The following is a 19,749-nucleotide window of genomic DNA, read 5'->3' on the forward strand; positions in this document are numbered from 1 at the left end:
AGAAGGAGGTACTTAGATGAAATGGACACCTAACAAAAAAAGAGTCTGAGGAGTTACATCAGGTCTACAAATATAACAAAGTAAATCTTTGTAGTTGCTTAATAATTCTGAAAAAAAAAAAAAAAACTAAAAAATAGAAGGATGAGCCTGAGATGAACTGTCAGCCAAGAAGAGTTGATGGTGCAAATGATGTTCATGATAGGGACAGGCCAGTCAAGAAGGAGGCGTTGGCATTGCCCCTGCATGGGAGCAGGGATGTGCCATGGGAAATGCTTCCCAGGGAGCACTCAGGCTGCTTCGAAGGGCTGGTGCCTGTCCTTGCAAGGACCTCTGTCCCCAGGCACAAGGTGCATATTGTACCAGCTCTACCTGCCTTTTTCCATCTTGGAGGACTTTCCCCTGACCAGGATGTGAGGCCTGGGAGAGGTCACCAACTGAGAGTGGCTGCACTCACACCAGAACCCACTGTGATGGTCAGTCAGGGTTTAGACCTGGCCAAAGGCAGTGCAGGGCCTGTGGTCTTTGGCTATTTTGAGACAGATTGGAGATGCTTTGGATACAGAGACCTTCCTGATTCTTCCCAGAGGTCAGATTTACCTGCACATCTCACAGGTACCACTCGTGTCCCTTCATCCTGCTCTGGTGATTCCAACACAGGGCGAAGCCCTGAGCAGGGCAGTGTCCTGGGAATCCTCTGGAACATGTCTGTCTTCTGCCTCCCCCAGTGGGGGACACACCAGCTGCACTGAAATGTCAGAAGGGTTTGCACAGCTGACAGGTTGCTGAAAATGGAGCATCGCCATAAATTCTCTTTATCCAGCCAAGTGCAGCTTAATATAGACTTAGCTGCATGGGCTGCCTCCTGCACTGAGCCCGGGAGCTGCCACAGCTCCTGACCAAAACATGAACTTGTCGATTTAACCGGATCAACTACTGCTAGTGAAGGGGAAAAAAGAAAATCCTTTGAAATTTATCTTTATCTTTAGGTTTAAAAAAGTATTAGAGGAAGGAGGGAAGAATGAACATGTCTGAACTCGGCCAAAACTCTGATGAAGACGTGTGCCCTGAGGACATTGATGAAGATGAAATCCTGGCTAACCTGTCCCCTGAGGAGCTGAAGGAGCTGCAGAGTGAGATGGAAGTCATGGCCCCAGACCCTGAAGTCCCGACTGGGATGATACAGAGGGATCAGACGGAGAAACCCCCGACAGGGAGCTTCGACCACAGGTCCCTGGTTGACTACCTGTACTGGCAGAAGGCATCCAGACGCATGCTCGAGGATGAGAGAGTTCCTGTCACCCTCTTGCCCTCTGAGGTAACAAGAAAAAAAAAAAATCACAAATATTTATTGTGCATCAGCAGTGGGATCTGCTTTTATAGCTTTAATACCTTAACCTGCCTCTGCTTCTGTCCCTTACGTAAGGTAGAGTACAAACAAAAGTAGATTAATCCTAAAAGCCTCATCAGTGATAGAATCCAGCTTGGACTGATGTCAGGGTTAGTAATTTTTTAATTGCTTTCCCCAAATATTTACTTAAGCTTTCTAATATAAAAAAAAATCCTAATTCTATTTTGAGTAAAGCAAATCACTGAGAAATGTCACAAGATCAGTTTCAGAGGATGTAACTCTAATTTGTTTGAGTTTGCATATGGAAGAACACCATGTTGCTTTTCCATGGAAGATTATATTAATTATACAAATTAAATTATTAATTGACAGAATTTAATTACATACTTGAGAAAAATCCTAAACCACTGTATTTTAACAAGGTGAAACATTCGCTAACAACCAAGGATGCAAACTCTGTGAACTAGTTTAACCCTACTCAATGCAGTGCTTAAATTTATTTGACTATCCCCATGACTTTGAAATAAAGTTAAGGTCATACTTAGATATCTTTCAGGATGAGAGCTACACTTAAAAATAGGTTAATAGAATTGAAACTTGGCCAGATGAAACACATCCATACATGCATGTGAAATTCACTAGAAGTGAATTTGAGGTAACTGATTTATTTTATTTTTGTTTTAAATATCAGTGGTTTGTTAATACACACCAGTGTGGCACATCCCAGGGCAGGTTTCATAGCCTTTGGACCCCAGGAGGAATTTGTGGGATTTTTCTCCTCCTACAACACTCTTACACTCAAATAAGCATTTTTTTAAACACTTCCGAGGTTAAATCTGAAATCTGGGTGTGGAGCTGGCTTCTGCATTCACAGCTGGTGAAGCAATCCCCACATTCACCACCACAGCAAAGGGGAGCCACAGCCCCAAGGGCAGAAGTGACTGGGACCATTTTGTCTGACTTTCTTATCTTTGAACTCCAAACTGAGCTAATATTTTATCTTCAGTGAGGTGCTGCCTTAGGTGTGATGCTCTGGGACTGCCAGAGCAGGTGGCCTTGCTGTCCCTTGTGCTGCCCAGTCAAGGGACTTGATTCCACAGTGGTCACAGAGTGCCCCCTTCACTCCTCCTTGGGCTGAGCAAACCATCAGGGGCTCACACTGATGTCCAGTGCTTTGTGGCATACGAAGGAAATGTTCTCTCTTGCAAAGAAATGTAAATCCAGAAAGAGGCTTTGGATCAGAAACTCTTAACTCCCAGAAGGGTTCAAAGACCATCTTAACATATCATTAAGTATGTTCAGGATTTAATTGTCAGGACTTAATTTAGTAGGCAAAGATGAGAAACTGGTTTGCAGCCTCTTTAAGAACAAACTGTTCCTGTGTTCCCAAGCAAGCTGGTAAAGCCTGAATTTACAGCAACGACACTTTAAAGGATTATTCTCTATTGTATGGGCATAGAGGGATCTAAATCCAGCTGCTATGTGTTTATTTGAGCAGAAGGTTATTGTAACAAAGATGTTTTGCAACTATTTCAGCTGTGAGGTTTTGTCTTCCTCAGAGAAGTGCTGCAGAGGAGATGGAAGGAGAGGCTGGAAGCAGTGGCGAGGTGGCTGGCAGGAGGATGCCAGGAACAGAGGGAAAAGAGAGACATTACCAAAATGAGCACGTGTCAGAGTCAAGGATACAACCTGGGGAGACAAAGAAAGATGGAAGTGATAAGGAAAGACTGGTGGAGGAGGATGAGAAAGAAGAAGCAGAGGAGGAAGAGGAAGATGATGAAGAGGAGGAGGAGGAAGAAGATGAAGAGGAGGAGGAGGAAGAAGAAAATGAGACTGAATTGGAAACAAAGGAGAATTACACCAATGAGAACAGTCACAACAACCAGATAAGTCAGAAGCCAGGTACAGAACCAGGAGAAATCAAAGAAAAGCCTAAGGAAAATGAAAAGAAAATATCAAAATTGAACATCCCCCAGAAGTTAGCTCTGGATACCAGCTTCATGAAGCTAAGTGCCAGGCCTTCAGGAAATCAAACCAATTTAGAAGACAGTTTGGAGAAAGTCCGAAAAAACAACCCAGATGTGAAGGAGCTCAACCTGAACAACATAGAAAACGTCCCCAAGGAAATGCTGATAGATTTTGTCAACGCCATGAAAAAGAACAAGAACGTAAAAACGTTCAGCTTGGCCAATGTGGGGGCTGATGACAACGTGGCATTTGCGCTGGCCAACATGCTGAGGGAGAACAGGAGCATCACCACCCTGAACATTGATTCCAACTTCATCTCTGGCAAAGGCATCGTGGCCATCATGCGCTGCCTGCAGTACAACGAGACACTCACAGAGCTCCGCTTCCACAACCAGAGGGGCCTGCTGGGCCACCAGGCTGAGATGGAGATCGCCAGGCTGCTGAAAGCCAACTCCACCCTCCTTAAAATGGGGTACCACTTCGAGCTGCCAGGGCCCAGGATGGTGGTGACCAACCTGCTCAGCAGGAACCTGGACAAGCAGAGGCAAAAGAGGCAAGAAGGGCAAAGGCAGCAGCAAATGAAAGAGCAGAAAGAGTTGATAGCGATGCTGGAAAATGGACTTGGGTTGCATCCCGGGATGTGGGAGATGCTGGGGGTACCGCTGCCCCAGCTGAGGATGCAGGAGTCCCCACAAGCCCCCAAACCCCCTGTCCCTGCAGCTGTGTCACTGAGCAAAAGGCAGGAGAACACGAGGCCACCAGCACCCGAGCAGCCGAGCAGAGAGAAACCCGTCAGCTTCAAAGTGGTCAAGCTGAAGAAGACTCAGCGCAAACCCCCCGTGCCAGAGTACGTGGAGCCTGCTGAGAAAACCAACCTCAAAGATGTCATCAAAACACTGAAACCAATTCCCAGGAGGAGACCTCCTCCCCTGGTGGAAATAACCCCGAGAGATCAGCTCCTCAACGACATCCGCCAGAGCAACGTCGCTTATCTCAAGCCGGTAAGTGCAGAGTGGTGGCTCCGAGGTGGGGAACAGCAGTCACTGCTGTGCTCTGAGCTCTGGTTGGAAATGTTGCGCATTGGCAGGGCTGGAAAATGCATCTGCACGTGGCATTGCCACTTTTTTTGTGTCAGGCTGCCCCTCCTGGCATGCAGGTGGTTGTTTTCCAGCAGCACTGAGGTATGGCTTGTACAGGGAACTCACTGCAAGCACCAAGGCTGCAGCATCCACAAGGTAAAAGAAAGGAAATTCACTCAGGAGGTGAGCAAACCCACAGAAACTCAACTTACTCTACTCAAAATAATGTATTAGTTATGACAGAAAAGTGCTATTTTAAGACAGTTGTTTCAGGAGTACAACAGGTATAATTATTTTTCACATTAGTCCCCCATAAGCCCCATGTTTCTCTCTTCAATAGCCGTGTCTTTCCTTAACTCTCACTTTACACAAGAGAGCACTGTCACTTGGCACACACTGAAATCCAGCCTGGACTCACAATCTGAAGCCCAGCTCCTACCTGCCTCACCCAGGAACAAGGAGTGTATTATTTTAGTGATCCTTTGCTGCTCATTATTTTGTTTGTCCTTATATAGATCGATTGCAAAATTCTAGTGCTAACAGGAAAAGAAAGAAATTAGATCCACCAGCAGGGAAGATGGAACAAGTGGGAAGAAAGTAGTGGTACTGTAGGGGATTTTGTACCTGTTTTCAAGTAAAACTTTGCCACTGAAAATTGGCTCAGTGGTCAACTCAAGTGGGCTCAACATCATCCTAACTATGAGAATGCCAGTCTAAAACTGTACACTGCCTCTTGAGTATGCTCTCACTTGGGTACCAAATCCATGGGCTGCTTCTCATAATGCTGGCCACTAGATTTAACCTCTTGCTCTCCAGACCTGTTATATTCCCTTGCATTGATTCAAGAAATCCTAAAAGCTGGCTGATGTTTTTGTAGCTTGATGCCTGTTTGTGTTGCCAAGGCTCAAGGAAGAGGACAGAAATTCCCTTGTAATTAAAAATAGTGAAGTAGTACTTTGTAATTATTTTTTCTTTCAATATTGACATTTTAATATAGTGGGCCTAATTTTGCTTTCATTTATACCTACAAAGAAATTATTTCCTCAATAATTCCAGACAGACTAGTTTGTCCTGATATTTCTGTCAGGAGCAGGTCCTGCAGTGACCTCGGATTCTGGTCCAGGATTACCCTGAACATTCTGTCCCCTAGGCAAGTTTTGGTGTACTGAGTTTCTGCTGGCCAGTCCAACTTGGCCGCAGCCAAGGCCTCTCCTCAGGGCATTTCTGGCTTTTCTAGGCCAGTCTAGGGTTTGCATTTTGGTTCCACATCCCAGACAACAAGACCTGCTTGTGGAAAGCTCACACATTGTGCTGGTGACAGCAGGCTGGTCCTTCACAGCCATGGGACCTGCTGAAAGGAAGGTGGAGGACAATGACACTTGTTCTCTGCCAGGCACAGCTCTTACTTTGCACAGAAGTGGTTGAGAAACCTGGGTGCTGCCACTTGCCAGGGGTGATACTGAACCCCAGCCATTCTCCCCAAAATGATCAGGAGGACTTTATCCATGAGAACTGTGGGGTTAAACTTAGAGGGATCAATTCATGGTGCATCCTAAATATGCCAGATAACAATTGCTATCACAGCCCATGGAAAGATGAAATAATGGACACATGTACTGGGGGCTTGGGGTGGTTTGTTTTGCTGGATTGTCTGGGGATTTTTTTGCTTGGTTCTTTTTTGGCCATCAGACCACTTGGCTTGGATTTGGGGCATTTAGGGTGTTATTCTCCCCATCCTACATGATCTTGGTAACTCCTTTTTGCCACAGTTCCCTCAGTTTAATTTCTAAAATGGAGTTTTACTGCTTGAGCTGAGCCGAGTGTTTGATCTCTTTGTGGTGGGACTCAGTGCCTTCAAATTGATTTCCTGGACCTCAAGAATTGCAAACATCAAGCGGGGCATTCCAAACCAAAGAAAGCTCCCAACTAGAGCTCCTTGGAGTTCCCAGCTGTTATATTTTTAGTTCCTGAGGGTTCATATTAGACTAAACTGGCCTGGTAAATAAGACTGAGAAATTTCCTCCTCCTAATACTCCATGTCCTTGTCCAGGTGCCGTTGCCAAAGCAACTGGAGTGAGAGACCAGACTGACCTGAAGAAAACAACTTGGAATAAGGACTATTCAAGTTTTGCTTACAACTGTTTCAGCAGATGTTTTCTGCAGAACCCAGGTGGTGTATTCAATTCTTTGGGAACAAAGCTTGCAATGCACACTTGTAATAAGTGTGGTGAAAACGGCTGGCATGGGAAAAGTCAGTGCTAAGTGTTTCCATCAGGTATCAAACAATCCCACTGCCATCTGTCTGCCAAGTGGATTTGAGGCTTCAGTTTGTTGTGGGAGTATTTTCTCAGAGGCATCAATAACCTTGTCTTTCTAGTTTGTCAGCAAACTATTTTGCTTCCACGTTGTCCTTCTGCTGCCAGATTCTGCAGGAACACGCTGTGCTTTATCTTATCTTTCTTTTCACACACACGCTACTTTATTACTCTCTTGTCCATGAGAAATGTATTTGGTTTCCATGTATACAGCTTCATTTTTTAGGCTAAGGAAACAGAAATGAAATAAAGCTCTCTCTGTAAGATGTGTGTAGCACTTCCATTGCTAACAAAGCACTCACAGACAGAACGACTGCTCTGGTACAACGAGCACCTTCCAAGCTCCCTCTATTTCAGAACAATGTCTAGTGGGTATTGTACCTGATCAGCATTTAAAAGATGATGCCATGCTCTGCTTTGAGAACTGTGATGTTCAATCCCTGTGATTCACCTCTGCAATCCTTAATTGCAGCCACCTTGGAGAGCACTGAGATGCCATTTTAGGTCTCTCTCCATGCTGTTTTTGTGGCAGGAGGATGAGCCTCACCTCTTTTGCAGGGGTCCAAGAAACTCCTAATTCCTCCTAGTATGATGTGTGAATAGCATGTCATATCCTGGCAGGGCTGGATTTGAAGGGGTAAAACCTGTATATATACAACTTAGTTTTTCCTTAATAGTTTTGTAATTTTTTTTTCTCCTTTCTCTTTATAATCACATTAAATTCTTCTGCTGTCTTTTTTGTAAAGCAGCTACAGGTAAGTCACAGTCTTGTGAAATACATCCACAAGAGACCAATTGTTTTAGGGGCTTTTTTCTTTTTTTTTTTTTAAAGCTATAAGGCACAGGGAAAGAACAAAGACTTTCCCTGTGCTAAAATGCACCTTGCTGTGGCTGCTTGATCCAAAGGCACAGCTTTGTAGCTCCTGGCAGGATTTCCTTCAGGTGAGTTAATCTCTGAGTGATAACTCCTAGCAGCCTTCCCCTGGCAGCTAAATCCCAGTCCCATCCTGCTCCCCCTCCCCATGTTTATTTTAATAGTCCTGTAGTATCAGCAATGTCCAGGACCTCTTGAATCCAAGGTAGTCTCTACTATCACTTGTTTGAATTTTCATTTGTTCTTGTCCTTTTGGTACCTATCACCTGATCTCTTTCCAATCGCCACCTTCCAAACTTGTAAAGCTCTCTCTCAGCTCTGCTTCTGTTTGCAAATGCGATGTTCCAAACTTGGGAAACCTGGTTTCTGTATTGCCCAAGTAGCTTTAAAGTATCATACAACAGGGAAGTGATGTAAAAAAATGACAATAATTTTCATTGCAGCCCTCTCTTTTTGTAAAGGAGAAGAGAAAGGAAGAAGCTTGGCACTTCCAACCAAGCCCTTTCACAGAGCACAGCAGCAAGTGACAAATGCACCAAGTAACTCCTCAGGAAAGCTCTTGGAGCACACTGCTCTCCACACTGGCTTCAAGGCCAGGCTGGTGCAGCTCAGACTGCAGCAGTTGGGACAGGGAAGCACAAAGGAGTATATAATAGAGTGCTTTACGATCTCCAAGCTGCCAGACATCAATTACTGCTACACCCAGAAGCCGCCAAACATGAATTTCCAGGGTGGATAGAGCATGGCCTGCGAAATTCTGCTCTGATCCATGTTCTCCCACCGAGCAGCCTCTCAGTGATCACAGGAGGAGGGAGGCAGACACAGAGATCACACCATTAGTTTGACTGCAGCAGAGCTGGTACTAGTACTGCTCAAGGCACAGCTTCCAGTAATCCTAGAAGCAGAAATCCCTCTCAGGTAATTAACAGAAACGTGAAATCCCAGTTAAGTAGAGTTATGTAAGAGACCAAAACTGCATGAAGAAATACCCTAAGTATTCCACCTTTGTAGAACAGCTGTCTTAAGCATGCAAGAGCAATGCTGGAATATTTCAGCTCTGAGGTCCCTTGGGAGCAGTCAGAGCCAGCAGCTTCATCCCCAGCATGGGCTTGTGCCACGAGCTGCAGGGTAACAGCAGATCTCTCACCACCCCAACCACAGACACAGGCACAAGCTCAAGTTTCCAACCATTAGAATTTATTTTTCTTCATAACTGTGCAGTTTTTAAAATGCTACTGTAATGATGAAGTCATAGGCTACTATGTTCTTTAGGTGTGGAAACAGTTTTTGAAAAACAAAGACCATGCGCTACAAGTGAGGAACAGGCCATTGACTCTTCAGCTGAAATATACAGACATTTTTGATAAATACTGATCACCTTAACACTTAAATGGAATGACATGTTCAGAGTTCTACACAGTTCACTATGGAAACAGCATGGCAAGTTACATAAAAGCTTCAACTTAAGGATCCTTGCTTTTTTGTTAAATTAATTACTTGGTTAGAAAAGAGAAATGCAAGAATATTTGAAATAGAGTCTCACCTGGACAACTTTCCCCCTCCCTGTTGTTGGTAAGCTCCTGTTATCAAGATGATTCCATCAGAGCTGGCAGTTAAGTTGTATATATATAAAAGAATCCCCCACACTGCTTTCAACATCAGGAGTTTTAACAGGCAATTATCTTCATGAATTTGGAATGGGTTTTCAAAAAATTGTATCTTGACATTTATTGCTTTTACTTGTAAACCTGAAATCCAGTTAATTCCTTTGAGGAGTGTTGAAGTACAGAGTCAACAGATGCATGTTTGACCTGTATCTTTGCATTCTGGGTGAGAAGAAAGAAAAAGATGACCCACGCTCAAGAACACACACCTCCATCTACAAACAGCCTGTGCAGACTAAAGCAGGTAAGTACTAAAGTAGCAGTATTTAAAAACATTAATCGAGTAGAAATCAAGCTCATCCAAACTCTCTCTTTTTCTCCCATGCTTGCCCAGAGTTTAGCTGGTACACAAGGAGGTTTGGCTCTCCTACAGAAGGGAGCAAATCTATGGATGAGGATTTTGGAGAGCCTGAAGGTAAATTACTGGGACTGGCAGGCAGTGCCAGGTATACTCTTCATGCTTACAGCTATTTAGACGGTTTCAGGGCTGCTAAAGGAGGGCTTTGAGGTGAGGACAGGAGCCCAGACTGGACACAAGCACTGCACAGTTTTACCACGTGCCAATTAAGCTGGTAATGTGGCCTCTGTAATACAGAGCACTCAAGGGACGGATTTGGAGGATGCAAGAGATACCTGCTTGTGATACATTCCAGCTCATCTGAGCATCACCAGGCTGAAAGGTGCTACCCAGCATAACCTGGCTAAACTGCAATATTTTAGAACTGAGATGAAAGGGATGTTGCTTTAACAGACCAATTTGCTACAAGACAGTTTGAGAGACTGCATTCCATAGGTTTCCATCTCTTCCTCCTTTACCCTCAGAAGAAGAGACAAGGAAACATGGTTAAGTTAGTATGTATTTGTGTAAACACCAGAACATTTTGCTATACAATAGAAAAAAAGTTGCTGTTCTTATGTTCTTAGAGGAGCCCTGAAGACCTTGGAATACCTGTATCCTGCAACTATTAACCTGTACCACATGCATTTCCTGTTTTGTACATAAACTGAAAGCAAGCTTGAACAATAGTAAATAGCAACTACACTCCTGCAACAGGCAGAAATACCATGTTGCAGCTGCTTACTCCTTCACTTTAGATATGTAGTCAGCCAGTTTGTTGATGCTATCCTCTTGCTGTTCTAGAGCATCCAGTATGAAGCCCATTGGGGTCTTCTTCAAGCCTATCCCCTCCATCTTGTTCTGCAGCTTGTTCTGTATGTTCCGGAGCCTCAGGGAAGCATGGACAAACATCACTGCATGACACAAACACACTCATTAATTGTTAATGCCCAAGGAATGAATAGTTCTTGCAGCACTTAAGCCACATCCCAGCACTGTGACATCACTGGAAGATGATGACGTATCAACCACTGCTTAAGTAACCACAGGTAACCATTTAATAATAACATTAAAGATGGCTTGTGCTCCTTGTGTCCCCTCCCCCAGTTCTGTTTTGGGACCATTTAAACACACATAGCAAAGTTAACAACTGACTTAGACTCTGCAGACTTGTTTCAGAAAGCTCAAGTCACACAGCTTTACTCGCCCAGAGAAGAGAAGAAATACTTACAGAGGAGAGGAAGAGTGATCCCAAACATGAACACCATGACATCTCCCAGGTAGGAGATCAAGAAGTAGCTAGACAGCATGATGGCCAGGACAAACGTGGTTGGGTACTGCTTCTTCAGCTTGCGGAGTACATCCTTGTTGTGTGACATCCACACAAAGCCCAGGAAAACCAGCACCACCACAGTGCCACCAATGAGCATGTTCAGGGGACTCAAAAACCTGGAGAGAAGAGGAACAACAACAAAAAAGAGTTCCGTTTCAGAATTTTCATGACTTGTGTCCATATAGCATCAGCCAGCTCAGTGGTAATGTTATAGGGAGGTAAAGCATTGAAAAGACAGTTGCTGCTGTCAAGACCTTCCCCAAGGTCTTTACCAGGAGCTAAAAAAAGTAAAAAGTACAACTGAAGAAGAAACCCTTAGCACTGAATTTGGATAATCTTTATCTCTCTTCCTGAGCTTAGCTCAGGATGACGAATTTCTGCAGCACGTCTTCACAGAAGCACTTCTCACTAGGACCCCTCCTACCTCTGCAATCAACTCATTTGATATCACACTCAGAGTCAGCATATCCAGACAGCAGATGGAGACAACATTGACTGATCTTTTCCTTTCACATGACCAAAATCAGGCTCAGGCCTTCAGATGAGCTAGCTCTTCATGCTGTCTTGTCTAGGTTTGCAAAATGGAAAGGTAGAACACTGAGTCAAGGAACTTACTTCACTACTCGTTTCTGAGTTCAAGTTCTCATTGGTTTACATTCAAACAAAAGAATTGTATGAACCTGCAAAAGGAGCACAACAGATGGAAGCCCAGTCCCAAGCAAGCATGCCTGAGAGCCAGAAGGAACTAGAGTATGTGATAAAGGCTTTACAGGAAGAGCCAGGCCTGGCAAGACAGTCACTGCTGATGTTTGTGTTCTGTTATTGTTATCAGAGTTTCCAAGCAAACCAAGCCATCGAGTGGATCAGCTCTGGACTATAAACAGCAGGTCCCTTTTTTGGAAGAAGGCAAGAAAGTCACCTGCTCAAACCACTTTCCCAAGTATTTAGAGCTTGTTCAGAATCAAGTGTTCAGCAATGACTTTGCTGAACTTGTTTCTGTACTCACACAGAGTCCAGCCTCTATGGTATTTCTCTTAAATAGTATTAAGTGATGTGAATTCATGAGCATTCTGATGTTGTGGCTTTTACAGGCACTGATCTGATTACACAGCAGCTGAGGCCTCTGGGCTATTACAACTATGGCAGCAGCATGACAGTGCCCTGATAAAGCCAGACATGCTTAAGGTTTACTCTTGCAGACTTTGCAGCTCATCCTGCTGCTCAAAAGCTACCATGCCCAGTGACTCACCACTCCTCCCCACTGCCAAGGAGGATGTTATGGTTTGTGGTCTGTGCTTCATATCCGGCCCAGGCAGAAGAAATCTGCTGCTGGACTGGTACTGCCAATGCTCTACCTGCAGTGTGAGGGAGCCTCTTCCTGGAGCAGGAAGAACCCCCAAGAATTATTTCAGAGCAAGGACTGGCTCTTGATTCTTCAAGTCAGTTGTGCCAACAGGAGATGGGACAAGTGGACAGAAAAAGATTAAAATTCAGAGTAGTTCCCCACCTGCTTCTGCTACTCATGCTGAAAAGCCAATCGGGCTTTTTGGAAGTGGCGACAGGCCAGACTTGCCTGTTGCCTGTTGCATTTGAGTCACTCCCTGTAGCCAGCCAGATTAAATTTAGCTCTGAATTGTCAATCTAAAGTTTCCAGGCTGGAAAAAGTGAACAGCATTGCTCTGGAAAGAAATCAGTTTCATCTGTGCTCCTTTGCAGCAGGAGCAGGGTGACTCACGACTGGACCACACTGGGTTAGATCACCTATACATAGGAGATTCTTAAAGTAGGATTCACCTCTATACCTCAGCTGTCCTGGAGCAGAAATGGCCAAACCTACACAACTCACAGCAGTCTTTTTTTTTTAATTTCTAAAAATCCATGGACAAGATAATCCTGGAAGCAACAAAGATCTAGGCAGAGCTCCACTCTACAATTTCCATGTGCCTGGAAAATACTCTCAAAGCCTTATCATCCCAACACTTCCCGTTACTCTTATTACAACTTCAGAAACTTGTGGTGAAGAACCATCCCTCCATATTTATAAGGAAGAAACCAAAGACTTCTCTGCTCTACATTTCTTTCTGGTATTATACAGGTTCTGTTTAACTGGCTGGCTGTAAGGGATATGAAGAGGGGTGAGGGGAGAATGCCTTCAGAAGAACCCTCTTTTCTGAGGAAAGTGATCTGAATCACATGTTTTCTGAAGTGGGCTGCATTCCAACACGTACAAGGGAACAGTGAACAAAAGTATCAAGTGAAGGCATTCAGAGGCACATGAACACAGATGGGGATCACAGTTGCCACTGAAAACCAGTATTCAAATTATCAGCCATGTGTCCATGGACTTCACTACTGGTGATTACAGTGCTGGATAGGGTGTCATGTGCCAAAGCCACCCTTTACTGCTTGACTCGTCCACAGCATAATTTACAGCACTACCTAAGATTATCCTAGAAATTCATATATAGAAAATTCTTCTACGACAATGGCAGTTTTCAGGAAGGCAGAACTCCATTATCCAGTTTCACTCAGATCTGTTGGCATGCTGCTCTCAATAACACAATAGCTAAAAAGGAAAAAACAGGGATATGTAATTTTAGAACAACAAAGACTGGGGAAAAAGAGGTTGTTTAACAGCTCTAGAAGTCACCTTACTGTTGAACCACCAACACTGATATTTGCCTTATTTAAACAGAGGTCAGAACACAACAGGACAAATTTGTGCTCAGGCAAGGAGGCTGGAATTCTTTCAGAGATGCAGAGAAAAGGTGAGTGACCAGCCATTATGTATGTTACAAGATACTTTCTAAATATAATTCCCTTTAGCAGGGATTTATGAGACATCAAATACCTAAAAATGTACTGCAGAGAACTATCAGCATGGCAAGGGTATGGTGACTTGCGTTTATACTGCTCAGAGGACTTAGGGGAAGAAAAACTCTTTCAGGGTTGGACATAAAACCCACTAACTTTTCTGACCCTGAAAGCAGTAAGTGTGGCAGGACTAACAGCACTTGGGGGTGCCAACAGAGCACCTCGGCTGGATGATCTCCTTTGTTTTCTGTGGTGACAAGGTACAACCCTGGTGGGATGCTGTGACCTCCAGTACAGCTGGGAGGAGGTGACAAGGAAAAGCCATCACTCAGATTCAGTTTCCTGCTGCCCTGCAGATACCAGGCTTCCTTCAGCATCCGCCTAGATACAAAGTAGAGACAAGGAAAATAAACACATGAAAAGAAACATTCTGGAAGGCTGCAGGGGCACAGGCATTGTCCCCTGTCAAGTAGGACCACGGGTAGAAACAGCCTCAGGAGGGAAAGGATGCTGGGGGTGCAGTTGTGTGGGAAGAAGTACTGGAAGTACTGGCAGCTACCCCTGGCCAGCAGAAAGAGATGAAGATGAAATTCTTTTTTTAAACTAGATTCGTATTTCTAGGCTCTGCCCTACATGCATCACAAAACAGGTCAGAATTCTTACACAGGAGTAGGAAAACACAAAAAGCTCTGCTTTCTATAAGTTAACTCATCACCTCTTCTTGTCAGGCTGTTTCATACCTGCACACTTTGTGCACAGCCTTACAGCAGGAGAGGGGGAGGACATACAGCTGTAGCATAAGGAAAAAAGAGCTTGGCAAGGCACATCCTTTGTGTAAGGCAAGTAGCCTCCGGCAGCACAAGCCCAGAAATAGGATAGGCCACATAAAAAGCAAAAGCAAGATAGCTCCATCCTTGTATCATCTCCATTTTAGATTACTGTCTTGGGGTGATTATTCAGCAGTTGCTGTCACATCTGTTTCTTTCGTATGTAACCAGGCAAGTCTGAACAAAGGCACTGAGTAGGAGATTGGCAGTCAGTGAGAACATTTTCTTATTTAGAGCAGCTCAGTTAGGCTGAAATATGCATGAAAATTCCTTCTTAGAAGGCCTTTTGCTCCACCACAGCCCAAGCACTGGGCAGGTTGGAGCACTAAAATGTGCTCATTTGTATTAATTTAAATAACTTGAAAGATGAAATTCTGTCTCCTCTCTCCCCATACTTGGAACTTCACTCAGGTTATACAGCTGTGACTACAGGTAGCACATAAAACTATAAAAAGCACAGTCTTGAGGGATAGTCCTCAGCATCCATGGATTTAGCAATGCTTCTGTACCTATTGTTGCTCACTTGCATGGTTTTGAGAGACAGATTCCTTCCTGAAGGACTGGCAGACCTTTATGAAGTTATGCACCACTATTATTATGCAACATATTTTAAAATTATGTGTTTTGCTCACTCGTTCTTAATCTTTCCGCAAGCATGAGAGAAACTAAACATTTTGCTGCCCTGGAGCCTTTGTTTCAGCAAAGGGAATAATGACTTCAGCTAAGGTAGTGGTCTGGGGAAGAAACAAGGAAAAAAATGACACATTTGTGGACTGCTGGGGTTGCACAGATGGACAGCTGATGCTTTGAAGAAGTGGCAAAGAAAAGAGATATCAAACCTCAGCTGCAAGGAGAACATTATTCCAAGACAGAATGAGCACTCTGATGCAGCATTCCAAAATTCAGCACGCTTTTTTAAAACTGTCACATTTAGAAGCTAATTTTTAGCAAGTACATGGCAACAAAAGCCTAGATGAAATTACATTAATTTAAAGTAGTTAAATTTGAACTACATGATAGAGAGGCCTTGTTGGAGTAGGTGGAAGAACAGAAAAATTTCACTTATTAACCAAATTGACTGTTTGAGGGAAGTTTGAAGATGTGGGAGGCTCTGAAGGCCCCGATTTTAATAAAAATTCATGCAGGACTCACAGTGACAGGGCCCTGGCTCAGAGTAAGAACAGGGAGCCCAGTTCCTCTTATAACTGGGAGAAAGGGCAGAATTTTTTCAAGATCGTGGTTTTTATCAGCAATCTACTGCAACAGAGTTGTAGGGGGGAAAAAAAGCAAAAGCAGACAAGTCCAGAGTCCTTCTTAAAGGAATGTGCAGGGGGGAGCTTTGCTGTAGGAGGAGCAGTAAACTAAAACTGTGGCACAAAGCACTGTATTTCCAGTATCAAGAAAGCTCTGGGCTACAATTTCTGTGTCAGCCCAGCACAACCACAGTACTGCAACAGCTGAAAATGTTATCTTTGCATTTCAAGTGTGTCTATATAATTAGATGGTTTATGAGCAGGTAGAGTTGGTCATGGACTAAGTTTAGTTTTGATCACAGCAAGATCACTCCATTAGTGGTTCCAATAATCCTGCCCTTAGGCCTGGACACAGCCCTGGAGTTCCTAGAAAGTCATGATTCATCCTTTATCAGAGGTTCCTGCCCATTACACAGTGAAGTGCAAGACAACTTAGTCATCAACTTAAATTTATCAGAAGAACTTTCTTTACCTTTCTCACAAAGCTAGTCTGGCCAAATGAAAAATATTTCTATTTAAAGAAATGGATGCTTCTTCTTTATTGAGGTATTATCCTATTTCCTTTAGAAGTCTTCTCCCATCTGATTTTATTTCTGTGTTAGAAGAATCAGGTTCATCATATACAAAAGACTCTAAGACATGCAATGAAAGAAAATATTTGAGATAAAAGATCCCACTTCAGGTCTTGTTCATCCAAAAATTTTCAACACAGAGGGTTATCACTCAATATTAAGATATTATAATTGCAGTTCTGTGCCATCTTCTGTGGCTTTCTTCCTCCTCCACCTCACACCTCAGCACATTAGCAGGAAATAAGTGGGAGACAAATCTCCCTTGAAGAAAAGCACTCAGAGTTCAAAAGCAGGAATTTAGGAGGGTGAGTAAAAGGGCTGTTTCCTGAGGGCTGCCCTCCCTGTTTTACGACTGGAGATACCAAAATTATTTACATTCTTTTCCCATCTTTTTGGTCAGAAGAGCTGTCTCCCTGCTTTCCAGGGACACTGTGATTTACCTGTTCATCGAGAGCTGGCTGCAGCATCGTGCTGCTGAACACGGGTAATGAACACACAAGCCTAGAACGAAGTGGCAGAAGAACAGCAGGACCATGGAAGTCTCATTTTGCCAGCCTAGCAGTCTGTAAAGATCTGCAACATATCCCCATCAAAATACACAAAAACAAGGCCTATGCCACTATACTGAACCTGAAACCATCATATGCATCAAGAAGAAAAGGCAGAATTCTGAGCCTATCCTTCCATAGAGCACATGACAAAGTTCCCTGTGAGCCAGAGAATCTTTATCAACTTAGATGCTGGGTCAACAGCTTCAGAAGCCCTAATAGGATGCAGAATGTTTACCTCCCAAAAGATTGATTTAGGGGAATCATTTTAAACCTCTGCAACATAAGAGATAAGATGTACTTCAGTCAAAGCCACTCTGGCCTGGTGGCTGGGCAGTTCTCCAATTTAAGCATTTGTGCGTTGCTCATTGAGGAGAGCCGAGTATTTCAGTTTCCAAATTAAAAGCTTAATCATCATTTCTGCTGCATGTCTTGCTTAAGAGCTTTCTGACCAAAGATCCTAGAGCAGTACCTGAAATAGAGTCACATAGCCTTTGATTCAGAAGGTGATTATAAGGTTATTTCCTGATTCCCTTCAGGAACGCTGTGTGTGACACAACAGTGTAGCAGCAGATGGTCCTACCTCGAAGGTCTGAATCCTGCCCACCAAAACGAAATGAAGCAGTACCTTATTTATTTTATAGTGAAGTTTTTTGGTATGAGCTAGTTCAGAAATAAGAACGGCTTGTCTTGAACATTATTTCAGAACAGTAAGAGAGAGCAGAATTTATCCACGCATTTTTCTAGAATTCAAAGCTGAGCGTGTCTCAGCCGGAGCAGCCCCGCTGGGCAGGCTCAGGAGGAAGCACAGATCGCTGCGCAGGATGCGCTCCGTTTTCTGCGAGCAGCGACATCCCGCACTCCCAGCATCACCACCGCCTTGTGCCAGGCGCGGTGTCCGCAGCCTCCGCCTCGGGCACAAGGCTGCGAAGGGGAGATAACGAACAACGAGTCCCCAGACCGGTCACACCCCACCACTACATCACAAACCCGACTGCAACCCAGTACCCGCGCCAAGGGAAGGCTGTAAACCAGGCCTCTACATTTTTTAAAGGACACCAGAGGTGTAAGGAGGGGCGGGAAGGAGAAAGTGGAAGAGGGTAAGGGGAAAATAGGGGAAAGGGGAGGAGGAGGATCGAGGAACGGAAAAGGCAGCTCCCCCGCCTCTGTGCTCTCACATCCCGCCCGGGCCCTTTCCCGTGGCGCCGGGCCGGGTCGCAGATCCCCTGCCCGCGGACCGGACCGGGACCGGGACCGGGGCCACCGCCCCCCGCCGGCCCCTGCCGCACCGCGAGGCCGCGCACTGACCCCACGATGGAGATGAGCGCGGCGGCCACCATCAGGTAGTTGGTCTGGTAGTAGAGCAGGTTGCTGACCACTCGGTTGTTCCATTTCGAGATGTCCTTGAGGTCGGGCAGGGCGAAGCGGTCCGAGCCGGGGAAGAAATCGTCCCAGGCCCGCAGCGGGGCCACCTGCACCTCCATGGCCGCCGCCGCCGCCGCGCAGGCTCGGGAGCGCCGGGCACCGCCCCGGGGCGGCTCCGGCACCGACAGCGACAGCGGTACCGGCGCAGCGGTACCGGCACCGGCACCGGCCCCGCTCCGGCCCGGCCCCGCCGCTCCGCGCTGCTGAACCCGCGAGAGAACGAGCAGCAGCACAAGAGACAGGCGTGTGTCACCGCCCAGGGCTGGCAGCTGACAGGGGCTGCTGTCAATAATCGCTGTAAATTCATTGTTCCTTCAGCAAGTGGTGATGCACGTTGAGCACTCACGTGGCGAAGCCACTTGGCATCATCTGTGAAGCAAGGGATGAGTGGAGAGGGCACCACGAGAAGTGTCAGCCCCAGTGTCAGCACTGCGGGTGTCCCATGTCAGGGGGGCTCTGCTAGTGGGGTTGATGTCTTCAAGCTGAATTTTCTGTCTTCAGGCTGAATTTTATCGCCTTTTGCAAAGTAACTGATGTCGTTTGATAATTTCTACAATAGAATTTACCTCATGAAGAAAAAAACTTTGGGTTTCACACATTGCGTAAGATTACATCACCTAAATAAATATGCATTAGGAGGGCGGAGAATATGTAGCATATAGGCGGTTCCATGTAAATTTTGCTATATAATAGATGGAACGTTTTACCCCTTGGGGTGCTTGATTTGTGGAAACTTCCGCCTGTGCAGTGTAAACAATGTCTCCTTTCTAAATCACTCTGTGTTTAGAGAGCTTCTAAAATGAGCAACAGGGTGACTGTACCTTTGGAGGGAAAGTTTAGTGCCAACAACTCTGGTGTTCTGAGCTTAGCAGAACACTTGTGTTTTCAGGCTTTGACACTTCAGCCACCCTGGCCCAAGCACAGGCTGTTTGTGCATCACACAGCGCTGAGCATCAAAATCCTTCTCAAATGTAAGCAGGCTGGCACTTGTTTCTCACAGCTCCATCCATGAAGGATTTACATCCCTAAAGTTTGGGAGCCCAAGACTTAGGTGCAGCCCGAGTTAGTCCTGCTCATCTGCTTCCTGGCCTGCACTCATTCTGGTTGATGAGTGGTCCCTGTCCAGGCTCTGCTCAGGCAGTGCTGATAAAACAAAAGCCATTGTGGCAGGCAGTGACCACCCCGAGCCTGGTCCTGGTCACATTTGGGTTCCAGCCTTCCTGAAGGCTTTAAGGCACCATGATCTCCACACACTTTGTCCCTGAGGATGGTCTCCATGGCTCCTAGGATGTTCTGAGTCCAGAGGAGGCCACCAAGATGATTCAAGGGATGGAGCAGCTCTGCTATGAGGAAAGGCTGAGAGAATTGGGATGATTCAGTTGTAGAAGAGAA

General features: G+C 45.1%; 2 protein-coding genes across 2 annotated transcripts; one reads left to right on the forward strand and one right to left on the reverse strand.

The window, feature by feature from the left end:
- Positions 1–907: 907 nt before the first annotated feature.
- Positions 908–6,974, forward strand: LMOD3 (leiomodin 3). Its single transcript, XM_014873432.2, has 3 exons — positions 908–1,315; positions 2,908–4,317; positions 6,446–6,974. Exons 1-3 carry the CDS (start codon positions 1,019–1,021, stop codon positions 6,470–6,472), a joined length of 1,734 nt encoding a protein of 577 aa, XP_014728918.1. The 5' UTR covers positions 908–1,018; the 3' UTR covers positions 6,473–6,974.
- Positions 6,975–8,759: 1,785 nt separating this feature from the next.
- ARL6IP5 (ARF like GTPase 6 interacting protein 5) lies at positions 8,760–18,448 on the reverse strand. Its single transcript, XM_014873406.2, has 3 exons — positions 18,241–18,448; positions 10,817–11,034; positions 8,760–10,499 (listed from the first exon to the last, which is right to left on the reverse strand). Exons 1-3 carry the CDS (start codon positions 18,414–18,416, stop codon positions 10,327–10,329), a joined length of 567 nt encoding a protein of 188 aa, XP_014728892.1. The 5' UTR covers positions 18,417–18,448; the 3' UTR covers positions 8,760–10,326.
- Between the last annotated feature and the right edge of the window lie 1,301 nt (positions 18,449–19,749).

This window comes from Sturnus vulgaris, chromosome 11, assembly GCF_052056855.1.
Source record: "Sturnus vulgaris isolate bStuVul1 chromosome 11, bStuVul1.hap1, whole genome shotgun sequence".
Taxonomy (NCBI): Eukaryota; Metazoa; Chordata; class Aves; order Passeriformes; family Sturnidae; genus Sturnus; species Sturnus vulgaris.